Raw genomic sequence first — 19,029 nt, 5'->3', positions numbered from 1 at the left:
GCACATGTCAAACTGCAAACAAACAATGCTAATCCTGTAGGTTTTAAACAAAATCCAAACATAGCTCACGCCCACCACGACATAGAAAACTGCAGTCCCAAAAATCCACCCTCAACAATGAGCCATCAACAACCAAGCCTTCAAAAATCAGACGCCCTTCAACAAAGAGCCAAAATATACACAGCCTGCCAAACCCACACACACACACACACATATATATATATATATATATATATATATATATATATATATATATATATATATAGACACACACACACACACACACACACACACAGACACACACACATGACAACAATTATTATTATTTTTTCTGGCTTTTAATGTGCATGTATAAGAACGAGCATTTCATCTTTAATAGCTCTGCTCACTATGGAAAATTGACACATATAATTATGGAAATATACATACCTTTAAAATCTTGTAGATCTTCTTCACTCTGCCAACCCACAAACAATGAACCTTGGTATCTTAACACGACCATGCTGCAAAATGATGCCTAATTTTCACAAACAGAACACAAAATGACACAGGAAATTAAAAAAAAAATTATTGAATGTCTTAGGGTTTCAACTTACCGCAACCACCTAAGCCTCCACCCAAATCGTTGTCCTCTTGACACTTCCCAATGGCACACTCACAACCACCTCTGCGACAAAAATGATATAAAAAATTGCAACCGAAAACACAGGGTTGACAAAGGAATGATAAAACTATTGTTATCTGTTAGGGTTTGAATTCATTGATGCCACCATAACCCTACACAACAATCTTCAATCATCCCACCCACTTGTGCGCTACAATACCTCATCCCTGCACATGAAAAAGCCCGCATGTTAACAGGTGATAACGATATACCCAGACAACTCACGTTATGCATGTGGTCGACTTTTGTCCTCCCCTTCGGAGCCACATATATTTTGACAATGCATACTTATAACTCCAATGGAAGTGCAACTCCTTCGCTCAGTGATTCAACCAGGGACATTGTGATGCCATGATCGACATGGATTTACACCGTCGAATATTTTGTTTCGCCTCCACTGTGTTTTGCATGCAGCTCCTGTACAAAATACATCCAAAATTTTTGCGAAATCGATTTTTCATTCAAAATTAATTTTTTTTTTTGAAAACTGTGCCCATAACACGTGATTGCCGATGTTAGTCAACTCGTGGACGCAATAAAGCCGGTTACCAAAAAATGTAAACCGCGTGGCCGACGATATGTTAACCGCCTCGCTCGATGTAACCGTTGCATCATCGTGACATTGACCGGAAAAATGTTAACCACGAGCAAGTTTTTCCGTCAACGCAAAAAGGCAACATCATCCATGTCATTGCCACGACAAATACCTCCATATCATCAGTGGGTCCCAGGCACGTCGGTCTCATGGACATTTCAGACATGAATGGTATGCCTTCGACATCATGTAAAGACATACCGTTTTGGAGCCAAAATAGCTACAACCACCACCTAATGTTGTATGAAATAATATTCAAAATGTTGATGGGCATGACAATAATTCTTTTTGTGAGTCATCTTCTCCGAATATGGGATATGATTTGGAATTGATATTAATTGTCGCAAAGTCTAATGGACGCATTGTAAGTCAAGACGATTAAATGCATTGCGGGTCATTCACGTTTTGGCATTTTCCCTCATCTTTAATATCGAAAGCGACATCCATGTACGCACTACGAAATTGCTTAAAAGCGAAATCCATGTGCGCACTACGACAAGTTTGGTTCACATAATAAAAGTTTGTGATTTCCACGAAGTTGCCATCATTACTTGTGAAAAAAGGTACTCCTCCCACAAGGATAGAATATGGGCGACCATCCTGAGAAGAGTCTGGGGAATGCCATTTCAAGCTTGAATATCAGATTCAAACCCTTAAACAATCCAATGACAAATGGACAGATGCTTTCGTCAGGACTGCTCAACTCACAAGAAGCTTTTAATGGGGGCCGGGGGGGGGCGCATTGATGGTATTATCAGACCAAAAGTGTTTCACTCAAGAGAAAGCTTTTAATGTCGCTCGATTTCACATCCCTGTGCAATATAGGAGAGGAGCAACATGATGCATATAACTAAGCCCACGAGGCTTGCGGTCCTGGGCCAACGTGCAGACTGTCGAAAGCTGCTGTTGGGCATGAACTTGTTTACAAACAGCTTGGAATGCAACCGAGAAGCTTCAAGATGTAAGTATCTACCTCCACTTGCCCCATTTTATTCCAGATCTTAACAACAGTTGTTGGTGTGCCCGACGAGTTCCACTTCCCCCATTTTATTTCAGATCTTTTTAACAATAGATTTCTGATGTGCGGGATGAGTCCCACCTCCCCATTTTATTCCAGATCTGCTTAACAGTAGCTGTGCCAGAAGAGTCCCACTTTGTCCATTTTATTTCAGATCTGCTTAACAGCAGATGGTGTATTAGACGAGTTCCACTTCCCTCATTTTATTTAAATGAGTCTCACTTCCATTTTATTCAAGATGTTGATGTGTCTGAGTCCCATTTCCTCATTTTATTTCAGATCTGTTTAACAGGAAATGTCAGTGTGTGGAGGAATCCCACTTCCCCCATTTTATTCTAAATCTGCTTAACTGCATATGTTGGTGTGTGCAAGAAGTCCCATTTCCGTTTTATTCCAGGTCTGTTTAACAACAGACGCTGGTGGGTTCGACGAATCCCACTTTCCCCATTTTATCCCACGTATGCTTAATAGCAGATATTGGTGTGCCCGAGTCCCACTTCCCCCATTTTATTTCAGATCTTCTTAACAGCGAGCGTTGGAGCCACTTCCCCAATTTTATTCGAGATTTTCTGAGCAGTAGATGTTGGTGTGTTGGAAGAGTCTGTTGGCATGTTAATTTGTTCATAATGATGCATGAATTCAATTGCAGTTTTTTCTGTATGAATAGAATTTCTAAAAATAGAATAAAATTGTAATTTTAGTTGTGTATGTGCTTTCTTTTATTTTTAGTTGACTATTGATTTGTCTAAGACTTCTATATAAAGAGGCAGACCTGATGATTTAACCCTTGATCACTCAACCAAGAAGTTTGTAATCTCAGTTTGAATAAATATAAAGATATATGCTTTCAGAGCAATTTTTGTATTTGTTTTTAATTTTCTTCAATTGAAATTAAAAATACAGTTGAAGATAGAGATTGTTGAAATAAGTTATACAAAAGATCGTGGGTTAAAGAAAAGTTTGTGAGGAGAAAATCAATTGCAAAGAATCTCAAATGAGAAAAAATCAATAACCGTGGAAGAGACCGCTGCCAGATGTGTTATATGAGAATGATGTGAAATCCCTGGAAAAGGAGGACGATTGCTGCATTTGAACAGCCAGCAGCCACAAAGGGATCGCTTGATTGAAAGATCTGCATTCAAAGATATCACCGCCGCAGCGAGGAGTTTGAAGTATCTACAAACCATTACAACCATTTGTTTCAAGAAAACCTGGCACCCTGCAGTCATTTCTCCTAAGCAAGAAATTGGCCAAACGAAAAGCCAGTGACAAGGGTAAAGAAGGCTACCTGGAAGAAATCGCTACCAAGAGGATAGTGTTCGCATCAGTTTAAAAATAGGCTGCAACTTTGTAAAGCTATTGTTGTGAAAAAGGAGAAAGTTGTATTTTTTTTTGGGAAAACTGCCCCAAGTTAGCTAAGATGTCGGTGTGAAGAAGCCACTACCCAAGGGAAAATAAAGTTTCATCTGCCATACAAAAGATCAAATTGTTGTCCTCAAAGGAGGCCCCTGTCCAAAGTGTGTAGAAGTTGGTGCTGCCTGGTAGGAAGCCGTTAGCCTTAAAGAAAGGCTTGGCGAATTTGTTCATGAATCTGTGTTGCTGCAGCCATCGTTCACATAGAAGATTGAGACAGCGAAGCCAAGGATATGGCTCTTTGTTCCTCTTTACGCAAAGAGAAGAAATTGCAGCAGAAAGTTTAGCCACCAGAGGAGATCGGCAAAGATCACAACAGTTTGCTGATATTTTTTTTAGTAAGGGAAGCTGCCCATGTCGAACGGGCAAAGTATTTTCACAGTTAATTCTGCGCTGTCAACGCAGAAGCCACCATTCAGAGGTGAAGCCAACTCTTGTAAAAGGAGATCGAAGCCAAACAGAAGATTTGGTATCATTTGCCAAGGTCTAAAGTCACCTCTGAAAATGTGAAGCTCTTGATTTTTAGGAAGTCAAATCAAATTAAAGCCTTCAAAAAGGCTATAATAGATTCTTTTTAAAAAATCAAGGAGAGAAGTCCTCTACGAGAAAAAAGAAGACTACAGGTTTTGTGAAAACTGCATAAATTATTTTAACAGCAAATATTGGTGTGCTGGAGAAGTCCCACCTTTCCATTTTATTACAGATCCATTCAACAGCAGATGTTGATGTATCCGACAAATCCAAGTTCTCAGATTTACTTAACAACAAATTTCGATGTGGTGAAGACCACTTCTCCATTTTATTCTAGGTCTGCTTAACAGCATATGTTGTTGTACCCAGGCCTTGAATTTGACAGGTTATATGGCTGTTTTTGCACTTTTAATCGTATTTTACAACTAATAAAATTAATGGACCGTATGTATCCACAGGCTATTTTTTCAACATATCGTATATATGACACTTCAAATTATTAATAAGCCATAAAATATTATAATAGGTAATATATATTGATATATATTATTTTACAATGTTTATTATAAATATATGAATTTATTCTAGAATATTTTAAAATGGTAGGATTAAGAGATAATTGTTTCTAATTTTATATTATTTTTATATGAATGTTTAGTATGTTTTCTCTTATATAAATTTAGAAACTTTGTCAATTTATTTTTTAATATTTTTTAAAAATTGTCTTAAATATCAATATAGAAACTTCTAACAATTGAAATGATAAGATATAATCATTTCTAATTTTTTAAAATATTGTAATACAAAAATCTAAAATGATTCTGTGAAGCTTAAAAAAATTATATTAAACTATTCACGAATTAAAAAAAAATTGAAACTTAACATTTTTTTAAAAACGTAAAATGAAAGACAATTAAATTATTAAACCGTCATAAAAAAAATTCATGACAGGCAGGGATGGCCGTCAAATTCCAGGCCTACTTGTAGCCAACGAGTCCTACTTTCCCAATTTTATTTCAGATCTGCTTAACAACATAAGGTGGGCCCAACGAGTCCCACTTCCCCCATTTTATTCCAGATTTATTTTACAGCAGATGTTTGTGGGCTGAAAGGGTCCCACTTCTCCAATTTATTCCAGATCTGATGGAAGAGTTCCACAGTTCTACTTCTCCATTTTATTCTAAATATGCTTAACAGCAGATGTTGATGGGCCGGAAGAGTCCCAATTCCCCATTTTCTTCCAGATCTGCTTAACAGAACATGTTGACGTGCCTGAAAAATCCCACTTCCTGCCAGATGAGTTCCACGGCTTCCACCTCCCCCGTTTTATTCCAGATCTTCTTAACAGCTACCGCTTGCTCGTTGTGCACAATCTCGTGTCTCTGTTTCCAATAACGCTGATCTCCTCCAAATTGCGTAGGATGTATGCCTTGTCTGTTTCCTTTGAATGAAAAGGTGTCATTTCCCACAGTGTCCACAGAGACGAAGACTGGCGTTTTGAAGTTGTCCAGACAAGGTAGTCTCGGACTGTGACACAGAGGGTGCTTCTCTTTGGTGGGTCAACGTGTCGAACAAGGCTCTGCGTGCTGTAATGATAGATTCTGGCAATTTCTGGTGGCAATAAATCTGAGATTGCTCGGCAAAGCTTCAACTATACCGTCGCTACCGGCTTACCGGGATGAAGATTGGCGGAAAGCAAAAGCTAGTCTGTTGGAAGAATTCATTGGATCCAGCTCCTGGCCATTTTTCTCTTCAAAAGGATTCGTCAGGGGCCAGATAATTAGTGCTAATATGTATACCAATTCTGTATCGGGAGAGCGGAATTTGGGACGGTAAACATTTCTGTGAAGTTCGGAAATGTCGTGTTGACAGGCTTGTACAATTACATTGACGCCTGGTAACAATGCACTCTCACGTTTCAACATACACAAATCCGGAGGATATCGACAATATGTTTTGCTTGATAACAATAAATAGAGCATATTCTGGTGTCAGCCCAGCGATCAACGAACCCTATGTCGACAATATGTTTTGCTTGCAACTTTGCGAAATAACTAAAATGGAAGGTTTTGAAATATTTCACAATGAGACGATGCAAGGTCCATTGCTGTCTATAATCAAACGCTATTGTATTCTCAATTGCTGCTATATCTGATGAGTTCTTGTCTAGAAGGAAAACTGAGTGTAAGAAGTCCTCAGCAGGATTTGGAAAATATATTACTGAAATCTTCCTTTACTTCCATGGCCAACTCCTTGTTCGTGTGTGAGAATCTTTTCATTCCTGTTGCTTTCAGGCATAAATCTGCACAATTACAAGAGATTCCCGTACATTTCACAAAATGAAATTTTGTTAATGGTGTTGAATGTATCCCAAGAGATTCTTTTCCTAGCGCATGGATTTTGGGGACACTCGTTCCAGCTGCTCTAAACATTGCTGCTGCCCCTCCAATCTCCCTTTCTGATTTGAAGCAAAATATTTGATAATAAATGAAAAAGAAAAGAGGGAGAACCGGGCGAAGCAGGACTGCTGCCAAATATTTCGTACAATATTTCTGATGAGGGGTCAGGATCTACATTTTAGGTGCAGGCGGTCTGATGAAGTAAAATTAAAATTGTTACGGGAACGATTACAATTTTTTTAAAAAACTAGTTTCAGCGGTTAAGAAAGGTGGGGGCCTAGAAATTGTCTCACTAGTTTAGGTTTTTTCCTTTCACTTGTCAAGTATCTATAGTTTTTCAATTTTTATCAATTAGGCATGGGTCTCATGGAGGGCATAAGCTTTATTTTTAAAGAAGAGGTGGTCTCATGAAGATTTTTTTTTGGCTATCTATTTATTTGGAATCCTTTCCTAAAAAATAGGAATGTTTTAGGCCGTACAAAGTTAAGCTAGTGGAAGTGGGGTGGGCTAGAAATTGTCCCACTAGCTTAGGAATATTTTATGCCACTTGTTAATCATCTAAAATTTAGAAGTAAAACTAAATTTATTTACCACCATTTTGCTTATATTTAGGAGTTTAAACCTAAACTACACTACAAAGTTCATGGAACCACCAACATCCTTAAATTTAGGAGCTTAAACTTTTAAGCTGAATTAGAGTACAAAATTCATGGGCATTTTTTTAAAAAAATATTTGTTTATTCATATAAATGTAATATGCTAAATAACAAAATGAATGAGAACACCAACTTCCTTAAATTTCGAAGTTTAAACTTTTAAATCAAAATTGCATAATAAAATTCATGGTACCATTGCTTTAAAATAATCCTAAAAAATCTCATTGCCCATTAAAATTTTTAGGAAGCCCCCCTCCATGAGACTCGAGTGTAACCTAACCTAGGGGCAATATTTTAGTAGGATACTAACTATTAGAATTTTATAGGAATGCATAGTTTTCTTTTTAGCTCATCGTCTTGTAATTCCTTTATATACGTTTGTATATTGGTAATTAATTTATCCGATTATTAAATTATCATTTAATTATTTTTCATGGTATCAGAGAGGGTCGACGAGATTTTTCAGAGTGATGTGAATTTTTTATATTTTTTAATAAAAATTCGTAAAGGTGTTACCTAGAATTTATTTCTAGAATAATCATTAGTGCTTTTGGGTTTCTGAGAAGACATTGAGCAACAAAGTTTTTGTCAACTATTGTTAGATCTAAGTGATGCAAACCTTGCAATTGATGACAAGAATCAATATGAGCATGAACACAACAAGAAATGAAGACTCTGATAACAATGTTCATTTGTTTTCTACACATGATGATGTTCATAATCATTATATGAATAAATTATACTCATTAAAGCATCCCATCACATGCAATGAGAAGTTTTAATACAATTGAAGTAGGATTATTAATTGGGAAGGTTACAAGAGACGTTAGATTTAAACCTTTGGATAGGAATTGGTCTTGTAAATGGAGTTCTAGGATATATATTCGAAATATTGTATACAAACTTGGAAGTATGCGACCTAAACCATCGACATATGTTATCGTTCAATTTGACCATTCCTTAGGAATATCTTTTGAAGATCATAATCCATAAACTGTTCTAATTATAACAATACAAAGGTGTTCAATAGACAAAACACCATTGAGATTGGTTTGAGCATTGACAATACACAAATCACAGGGTTTGGAACAATCATAAGTCAGTTTTGATATAGGAACTAGTATAGATATCTTAAATACATCTATCCAAAGAAATGTCGATAGATATCAATTGAAACTATTTTATTTACTTTAAAATTATTTTATTTCATTTTAAATTATATTTACTACATATAATAATATTTAAATTATATTGTATTTACATTATTTCTTTTTCCTTAGATACAATTTTTTTATTCGATAATTGACATGTAGTTTTTTTTAATTTAAATTTTAAACTACTTATCATTGTTCAAAAAACATAAAACATAAAAAATAAAAAAAATATAATTTTTTTTTAAAGGAATACTATAATTATGAAATAATGGATTATTTTTAAATATCTTTGTTTTTATTTTATATTTATATATCTATCTAAAACTTATAATTTGAATGATGGTATGTTTTATTTTATATGGTGTTTATTTATATCTCGAGTTTATAATTAATATTAATATTTTGACATGTGAATGATTGTCAAAATTAAGCTAAAAGATAAAAGTTAATATTAACACGGTCACACTTCACCCTTTGCTGTAGAATGCATATCGACATTAAAAATATAAAAAATATGATTAACATTTGTGATAATATCTCATAACAAATCTTTAGATGGTCTAAAAATAATGACACCATATTCACATATGACATTTATGAAAAAAGTAAAATAAAAAAAGAGCTTTGTAAAAAAAAACTAAAAGAAAATAGACTCATTCCTTTAAATATTTGATCTAACATTTATTCCCTCAATATGCTTCCATCGATTGGTCATTATATAATTAATTATTTATAAGCAGGTTGAAATGTAGGTATAGAAACCCACTAGAAGTTTATAGGAAAAGTTAGAATGGGCTTGTAGGAAAAAGGTAAAGAATGATACGTTTGGAATTTTGATGAGGGATTATAGGTGCGAAGTGGAGTGGTGACAAAAGGTATCTAGGTCCAACACGACATTGAAGTAAAACGAATAAAATGAGGGTGTAGGAAAATAAAAAATACCTAGCCAAGGAAAAAGTATTTGGAGGGATGTTAAAATCCTGTGAAAGGAGGAAATGGAGGAGTGAGAGGGGGAAATGGTCTCTCAGATTTTATGTATGACTAGATGATGGAAATAGACAAAGGATACTAACAAAAATTTTGCAATTCATAAAAATTAACGCTTTTTGCTATAGTTGGATTGTAGATCATCGGCCTAAATTTTCAATGTAGTTTCTATCAACTTAAACTTAACCAAATAATTTATATTGAAGAAATGATCTTTTAAATTGGAGGTAACTGCAATTTCTGACCTCCGCATAGCCACGAGTTGGGAAGAACGCGCTGCCTGTGACGAGGTTTATCTAGATCTTCAGGTACGAGTCCAGAAAAGTTATTGTTGGATACATTTGAAATCGAATAAGCTCGTCAGTCGGTCAATATTCACTGGAATTCGTCCAGACAAGTTCTCGCAGATATACAGTAGTCTCAAATTTGAGAGAACCATTGAACTTGTCGGAGTACTGCCCCAGAGATGATTCTGCGACATATCCAGCTCCTCCAGCTGCGTTAAATTGCCCAATGAAGTCGGGATATCGCCCCAGAGATTATTTTGCCACAAATCCAACGACATCAGCTGTGTTAAATTGCCCAGGAAAGTCGGAATGGAGCCACTGAAAGCATCGTGTGATAAATTCAACTCTCATCTCACTCAATTCGGAGATATGACTGGGAAACGTTCCAGCGAACTGGTTGCTCGATAGATTGAGCTTTCGCAAACGCTTGCAGTGCAAGAGGCCACGTCGGAAGGGGCCGCTGAAAGCATTGCCTTGGAAAGTCAACACAGAGAGATTGGGAACTTTGTCTATACAGCACCCATATTGTAGCATTGACCGTGTTTAATAATTAATTAATAATTAAAATATAATAAGTGTTTCAATAATTAATTAATAATTAAAATATAACAAGTGTTCGAGATTGGGTAGCCCCACATAGCAGAAGTCAAAGTTGGTTGAAATCAGCGCACAACACTGGTAACATTGTTAAATGTATAACAAGAGATTCATTGATTTTGGTGAGACCCTTTTCAGTTACTCATAGCATTACTGGTGTCCCTCCAATCCTACTTCCCGATTTCAAGCAAAATAACGCCGTCTCATATAGGGAGGCCCAGTGGGGACAAATACTACATAAGAGGGCAGTTCAAGATTTTTTTAAGATAAAATTAATATTTTGTCTTGAACATTTAAACTATTATTTAAATTATTTTAATTGTCTTAGCCCGATTGGTCACCAGTGTCTGCCCCTGTCTGCGGCTGCTTTCTTGCCTCTGCCCCTGGTTATGACTTTGTAAATTGATAAAAAACTACAGGTATGTATTCTCGGCCCCTGGTTTTGGGATTTGCTTCCACATCCTCCGTACATGCAGCTCACCCTGTTTGTGTTTTCTTTGTTGGTTTATTTCATTTTTTAATTTTTTTTTCTCTTCAGTAGGGTTTGGCGTACCCATTGCACTGCTAGTTTGTAAGTGTTTTTTCATTATATCCCACCGAGAGGGCATACCTTTGTGATGAAGCCTGGGGATCTTCGAGTCAAAGCTTTCCCTTCTTCTCCTTCATTCACCGTGGCCTTAAATCCTCGAAGTATTGTGGCACTATGAGTGGTTCTCTCTCCCGAGTGATCGTTATTACATACAACATAATCTCAGTTGAGTGCCCGGGCGGGTTCGGGGCTTTGAATGGCGAATGGGGTGATATGGGCGTGTCCAGCTTCAAGAAACATTGGGAGACTTGGTGAGGTTCCGTCTCACTAAATTAGGACTATTCATAGCTGTGTCGGTCCATGGCTATGGCAAGGCCCATTCTTATGACGGGTTCTCGACTACTATCTATGGTCGGTCGATCCAATTTTTCGCAATCCATTTGTACACATTCTGCTCTATTTCATTTTATTCCTTGAAATCACGCCTCTATGAAGCATTCTGACATATAGTAAATGCTCTCATTCTGCTGCATATATGAGGAGACCACATTTGTTAAAAGCATTATGCCAAGCAATTTACGTGCCTTGTCTATGTCCTGCATGTATGCCGCAATCCTGGTATCCATGAGATCACATTTGTTTGAAGGATTTTTCCCAAACAGTTAACGTTCTTTGCCTATGTTTTCACAATTTACATACGCGTACATTAGCCTTTTTTGCCCTCAATTTTTTGAAGCTTTATCAACAATTCTATTTCGTACAATTCGTGCAAACATGGTATGCCATGAGATGTCATAATTCAAGCATTATGTCGAACAATTCATTTGCTTAATCTACACTTCCATTCTCTGTATACACTTCTACCAGAGCATTTCCAACTATAATATCTGACAAAAATAAGTGAAACATTCTGTTTCAATGGATCACCATACGCTGTTTCAATTCTTCCATTTTGGTATGAGCAATGAAGATGCTGGCGGAAATCCATACGCTGTTTCAATTTTTCCATTTTGGTATGAGCAATGAAGATGCTGGTGGACATTATGGAATTTGGGTTTACACCTGCAATTTGCCTTTGTCTGAACGTATCTAACGATTGTGTAGTCCTTGCAATCATTGTGTTCATGCGATAACATCTCTTCATGACATTCGGTCAAACAGTTGGGCATGCTTTGCTATGGTTCCACAACCTGCGTGTGCGTCTAGAAGGGCAATTGAAACCATATCATCTGAAAAAATCCTCTGACTTTCTGATTTTTATGCGTGCTATTTACAATTAATTACTAAAAGTTATTAAACAAATCCATGTGCACAGCCTGCATATATATAATTCTTTGAAACGATATAATTGAAGCATTTTGAATAATGTTTCTCATCGGTATCATTTGTGCTCCCATATATTGCACACGTCTGCCACAGAGGTTGCCACTTTGTTTCGTACACCGTGATGACTATCCATACACTTTTCATTTATACTACGAGAGTACATTTCCTCGGGGTGTTCTGTCAAACCGTCCGTGTGCCTTCATCCATGCTTTATCCTTGCTGATAGAATTTATTTGAAAGTTTCTGCAGATCCTTCAACAAATACACTTTATGCATATCCTGTAGTCATTGTATTTCATTGCTTGAGACGATGCCTGTTTGAGGTATTCTGAAAAACGGTTTACAGACTTTGTCAATGGTTCCACATTTAGCAAAACCTAATCTAAAACTTTGTTACTTGCATACACGAGCAGTTTACTCCATAGTAATGGAGATTATTTGTAAATGTATGATGCTTCTACAGTCTTGGATATGTTGTCATATGAAACCAAACACGGATGTGGAACCTTCTTTCCCCCTCAAAACATGGGCTATCTCTGTAATGTATCAGACGCATCATAGGGTGACATACCAACAGTGTTCAATGCAAGCCCTTAAACTAACAGGCATCCCATATAACTGTCAGCACCATCATTATGCTGTCTATTTACAGAATGGAATCTGCCATGGTGAAGAGACAATCCCAGAGATATGGAGGAAACCCAAGGCACATCAAACTTGCCTTATGTAGCACAACCTTTAAAGCTATAGTAAGTAGCATGTAGAAATCCTTCCTAAGTAAGCATGCAACAATTCTTTCAAAGGTAAGATGTCACATAGTCTGAATATGTTTCTGGTCAATTGCAGAAAATGAATTCAGGTAGGAGGCAGAAGGCCTTGATCTTAATGGTTTCTACCTCATCCAAATATTCACTGCATTTACAGCCCTGCTTTTTCCTCTCTGTTGTGCTTCATATTCAGATTTAATGTACAATGCTTTATTTCAATTTGAAGATTAGTTTTCCTTCTCATTAATGGGAGCGAGGCCTTTTGTAGTCAACTATGTATCATTGAGCTGTATTCCTCACTTGCTGCCCTTGTTTTCTTCATGTAAACAGGAAATTGCAAATGCCTTACTGCTATAGATAGATGTGCTACCATGTAGTCATTACATCTCAGTTTAGTTTGTTTTATTGTCATTTTATTGAATTTATCAAGCCTCTAACCTATGATGGAAGGTACCTACGTCAAGTTAGATTCAAGGAAAGCCCCATTGAAATAATGTTTTACTTCTCAGAGCAGATCCTATTCCATATAGGTAAATATTGACAAGAAGAAAAATTAAAATTTTATTACATGAAGTAGCTTTATGCACTGTTTGCCTGCAATGCGCCCCTCTGAGACATAAGAACTGCTATGCTACTTCAGTATTTCCCCTGATGATAGGCATTGTGGGATAACACTGTCCCAAATTCTATTTAGTACATCTTTTGTATTGTCGTATGAAAAATGTATCTACTTTAATTCTTGGTCACTTTATTGGTAATTTTTTTAATTTTTTTTTTTTTTTATATTTTGCATAAGAAGCGAATAACAATTTTGAGTGGTCATTTTATTGATAGATCATCATACGTGAGTGATTATATATCTCGCAATTTAAGTTTTATTGTCTTTTAAATTGGACAATTGTTTAATTAGATTTTTTTATTAGTTTGTATGTTGTTTGTCTTGAAATTAATATATAATGTTCGCCACACTAGATTCATTCATTAGCGCAATTGTATTTAGATAAAACAATAGTGCCTATCCTAAGTGTTGTCCACTCTAGATTCATTCTTAATGGCAATTGTATTTGACATCATTGAGGTTAGAGAAATAAATACTTGCATATTTACAAATTCTTATTTCTGTAACAACAGATTGTTTTGCTCATTTTCCATTGTTTTTAGCTCTTCAGAGTGTTTGACAACTATTTGACAAAATGCCCATTTTCTTTCAGTGGCATATTGAAAGCAAAAACTTAAGTCCCTTGCCGTGGTTTTAGTGATTTTTTTTTGGACGAATCTGTTTTTTGTTGTGTTTTATTTCATTCTGAAACAATTATGTTGATATTTGTTATTGAATACCCATTTTGTTTAGGGTTTGATGAATTTTATGTAGGGAACTGACTTGTGGTTCATTAATAATGTCAATGTAGAGCTCAATGGGAGTGATCCATGAACATTCCATGTCTCATATTTTTGTCATAGGAAGCAAATTTTTTTTGTCTTTTGTAAATATTGACACAGAGTGTTAGGGTTTGTATTTGCATGTTGATTTTTGCTGTCTTTAATAGTTAAAATTTAGATAAAACAATAGTGATATTTGAAATGTTTAAGGTGGTGCTTAAAATTTCTCCTTTGACCATGAGATTTAGGTCAAAATCTACACCCAAAGAATGTTGTGATGTTAATCTGTCTTCTGTTGCTCCTTTTATTTCAAGTTTTGCTGCTTCTTCGGTGCTTTTGTAATTTCCTCATTTTTTATTGTTTCTACAGATTGTGTTTTCCTTAACTTCATTCTCTCTTCTCAAATTTTCAGATTCTACATTAGAGAAGTTTTGTTATTTGATGTCAAAGAAAAAGGGCACTATATTGTGCGAATTACCAAGGAAAGAGCATAGAGGACTCCAGGTTTGTTAAACTGGTACAAACGCATTCCACTTCAATTTTAATTATAGGTTTTGATTCACGAGGTTCCTTCTTATCTGCAACATTGGAGTTGGATAGTCCTAAACATATCATTGCTTGTTTAACATTGTGTAGATGAAGAAGAAAACATAGGACTTGCTAAATCACAATTAATTCTCAAAAATAGCATACAACCATAACGAAATAACAAGAAACATAAGCAGGAACAACAAATCTTTATTGATTTTCAAGAAAAGGCTGATTACAATGCATGTTACAACTGATTTTCCACTTGAAAAATGAGCTACAAGTTGTATCTCAGTTGTGTATACAAGAAAAAACCAAAAGAATTCCCCAAACAGTATCGGAAATCTTTCTTATGTAGTGAACCACTTTTTAACAAGCTCCTAGTTGGTCTGAAAGAGATGTTCATGTTATGTTCCTTGATTGGAGTGCTGGCGTAGGTGGTTGTTGATGACTCACTGCCCTTGTTCCCTTAAAGTCAGGCTCTAGGACTTAGTTGCTCTACCGAAAAATTAGATTTTTGATATTTTCCATCATCACTTGCTCCAACACCATCTGAGTTCTTCCCAACTAATATCTGATCACTTGTTCCCTTGATGTCATGACTGCAGTTGCCTCTTTGATAGTGGTATGCTTCTACATTGTCATTGAAGTCTTTTTTTACAAGGCTCATCACTCTTTAAAGCACTGCAATTTCCCTTTTTAGTTTTGACTAGTTCAATATAATTGTCCTATAAATCCTTTGGACTGTCATAACTCTCCACACTTTGCTGCTCTTTGGCTGTAACCGAGACTACTATCTCTTCAAAAGCACAAAGCCTCTATTGTAGTTTAGACTGATACCTCCCTGTTCTCATTTGATCCTATGTTTGTATACATACTGCGAACTTGTTTTAGGCCTGCCCTCTCATTGAACTTGTATTATCTTTGTCAAAGTCTTGTCCTTCTTAGGACTATCCTCTCTGTGGATACCTTGTTCATGAAATCACATGTTTTTTCACTTGTAAGTTGCACTTTCTGTTTTACTAGGATCGTTTTTTAAAGTTGCAAGAAAAAAGCCTTGATGCACTTTTACTTGATCATTTGATGCTCTACCCTTTGGCTGCAAGAAAAAAGCCTTTGCATGCTAACACTGTCTCAACATCTCTTTAGGCTCATTGTCTTTGAAAGCTCCTTTATGACTGAAACATGTCATTCCTTGTGGAACACTAACCTTCCACAAGTATAAACAAAACATTCTATGAAGGAACATATTGTCCTTACGAAGCTTGAAAGGACTGAAATCCATTTCACTCCACCTTTGTAACTGCCCTCTTATCCTTTCATCACTATTGTTATCTCTTCATGGCTATTCACTCATGACAGTCCATGACATAGTGTTTACAAATGCTACTATATGATGGATGCCTCTTGTTTTCACTGTGATGGATCTGGAATTGTCTTGGGTTTGATCTCTCCATCAGTACTAGGTCTATTGTATGTTTGGCTTAGCATGATGGTTATGGCTAGTCATAGTTGTTCTAATGAACCTTAGCATATTCTTGGACTATATTTCTCTTCATGACTATTCTTTGCCCCTGTTCATGACTGTTGATCTCTGTTGAGTGATAATCTAATCCATTTCTCATGCTCCATAACAATGAAATCTCTGTTCTATCTTAGAATCACCATGAAAACTTTTAGCACAGGCTTTGCTTTTAATAAAAGTAGTGAAAGCCTTCTTGACAGTTCTAAGACTTCATGCTAGTGCAATATCTTCAAGGCGTGCAATACTGTTTTGATCCTTGAATGCAACCAAAGAAAAGGTACCCTCATTCTTAATGCCTTCACTATATGGGCTCTTGATGACTTCTTCCATGAGCTTTTGAAAGATTACTACAATTGTTTTGCGGCTCATACTCTTAAATCCGTTTTTTGGTAGGGTTTCTAGGGTATCAACACACTGTCAGAATATCTCTTAGGCACCGTCCTAGCAGACTTTTGGCAGCTATTCTCTTCATGTCCCTCCCAAGTGGCGTCTCATTGTATTCTAACTGTTGCTTTTAACTTGGTAAATCGCTGTCCTTAATCATAATTACTGCTTCAATTCGCTATCTTATTAAATCTACTCTTTTTGTATTTTTACCCTCATTCCCTTAAACTTGGGCGATTAACCATCTTTTATATGTGTCTTTGAATTGGGTGTTTAAACATGGGAGTTTGGCACTCAATTATTAATCTAGTTTTATCCTTTCTGAGTCGGCCATGCTACAAGTGTGGTTGTCGTTGCACCAAAAGATCGACCTGTTAATGCCCGATACAACCACTAAACTTATAGAATCCACAGGAGGCAGTTCAGCAATGTCACAAACCTGAGCACTGTGCTACATAGTACAAGGAGACCAAGGGCTCACACCTTGCAACAAGCGAACAATATAAAATTTGTTTTCTAATGTAAGGCATTATATACTTGGAGGTTGGACTTAAATAGATTTAGTTTAATTTTACTTATTTTTGTTTTGAGTCGGCCCTCAATGTTGTTAATCCCTTAGTCTGTTATAAATAGTGGTTGCAGTCTAGTTTAGGGGCATGACAAAGGGTCCAATATATGGTTAGATGCTTAATAGATTAATGATATTCACAACTTTGTTCGTTGTTGGAGCATAGAGTTCAAGGGGAATTTTTTTGGAAGCTGGAGTATATTTCAATACAATGTATAGTTGATTAGTCTAGACCAATTTGCAATGGATAGTATATTAATATTTCAACAGAATTTCTTGAAGTTGCCATCAATTTTGTGGTTTATGTTTGGGGTATCTATCCTACAGCTATTTGTAGTGGTGGGAGGCAAAAGCAACTAGCTGAAATGAATGAAAAAAAAGCGAGAGCTGGTCAAAGCATGATTGCTCCCGTATGTTTTCTTTGGTCTTTTTGGCGTAGACATGGATCGCTCTAAACACTCTCGTCAAGGTTAAAAATTGAGATTTAATATTTCTGTCATTGACGTATATAATTTTTTTGACCTTTTTCTTTTGAATTTATATTGGATATGGTTTTTACAGCTCGTATTTTTCTTTGCAGGAGAGATTATCCGTACGTCAACAGAATTTCTTGAAGTTGCCATCAATTTTGTGGTTTATGTTTGGGGTATCTATCCTACAGCTATTTGTTGAATAATTGTATGTACAGTATGAACTGCATTTTCTCCGTATATGTGATTGATTGGTTGGGAAGGGGAATAAATATCGATGATGATGATGCGGCTTTTGAGAGAAGAAAGTATATGAATAATCCAGTGCAATGCGGTCGCCCCCCTATGGTCAGAAGTTACATCCATTCTGTAGTTGAAACTCTCCAAACTTATATTGATAAGGTACACCTGCTGTCTCAACTTATATTTTATTAATAACAATCATTAAACATCACTGGCTTCACTGGCTTTTCTTATCTGATGAAAGGTCATAGAATGTAATCTAAAATAAAAGTAAATTTTTTTCCAAGAGCTCAGCAATTGTTAAGACGGATGCAAGGAAACTGCCTTAACCACAAAGCTCCAAAGCTCCACCCAGTTTAGTTGTCTATCTATTGAGTTTTGCATGATGTTTTTCTGGCCTCTTTTTATTGTAAATGGTCATGGCTTCTTATTGGCCATACTTTTTAAAAAATTTGAAATCCGTTTCCAATTTTATCTAAAATTTCTGTGTCACCCTTTTACCATAGATACCCCAATAGGTGAATCCAGGAAACAAGATGAATGGAAATGGGGCGAACATTGTAAGCAAGATTGACATTTTTTTTTCATCAAACAAGGTTGGAGAACCCAATAGAAAGTCAATTAAAAAACTACATTTTGGAATATAATGTTCAGGAGTGGCGAACATTTGCCATCCTTTAATTTTCCACTTTTTGGGCTTAATTATAGTGTATTCCTGCAAATGGAACTCTTTCTGGGTTGGGCTGGAAGATTTGATCAATAATTTAAGTAAATTTTCTTTTATTCTAAGGTCTAGCTGAGCTCTCCTTGTAACTTGTTACCTATATATCAAGTTCAAGATTGAAATCCAAAAATTTAATGCTTTCTTCCATCATGATGATACATAAAAAATTTACAAGAATTGGTTCAAACATTGAATGTACAAAAAATTCTGTTCATAATTTTTTTTTTAAAAGGGGTAAGTGATTTTGATTTGGAGTTATGAATTAGTAAAGTCACAAATGGAATACCTCATGTCTGATATAAACAATCATCAATGATACCCCAGTGGAGTTTGAATCTTGATGA

General features: G+C 35.9%; 1 protein-coding gene across 12 annotated transcripts in view; it reads left to right on the top strand.

Moving 5' to 3' along the window:
- The first annotated feature begins 1,768 nt into the window (after positions 1–1,768).
- The window catches only part of LOC131069610 (uncharacterized), a 49,323-nt gene continuing 32,062 nt past the window's right edge, over positions 1,769–19,029 (top strand). For 2 of the 12 annotated variants that reach the window (XR_009372098.1, XR_009372099.1), the window contains exons 1-4: positions 1,775–2,220; positions 14,656–14,747; positions 17,576–17,717; positions 17,829–18,120. Coding sequence is in view for 2 of the 12 variants with exons in the window: in XM_058005138.2 (XP_057861121.1) it covers positions 2,097–2,220; positions 14,656–14,747 (216 nt within the window). In the remaining 10 variants the exon portion in view is untranslated. Of the gene's footprint in view, positions 2,221–10,571; positions 10,661–14,655; positions 14,761–17,575; positions 17,718–17,828; positions 18,121–19,029 lie in introns of those variants that run through there. The other 10 variants (XM_058005138.2, XM_058005137.2, XR_009372100.1 and 7 more) reach the window with 9 other exon arrangements.

This window comes from Cryptomeria japonica, chromosome 3, assembly GCF_030272615.1.
Source record: "Cryptomeria japonica chromosome 3, Sugi_1.0, whole genome shotgun sequence".
In the NCBI taxonomy this organism is placed as follows: domain Eukaryota; kingdom Viridiplantae; phylum Streptophyta; class Pinopsida; order Cupressales; family Cupressaceae; genus Cryptomeria; species Cryptomeria japonica.
The sequence above is the reverse complement of the archived record's forward strand: the minus strand, read 5'-3'. Positions and strand labels throughout refer to the sequence as shown.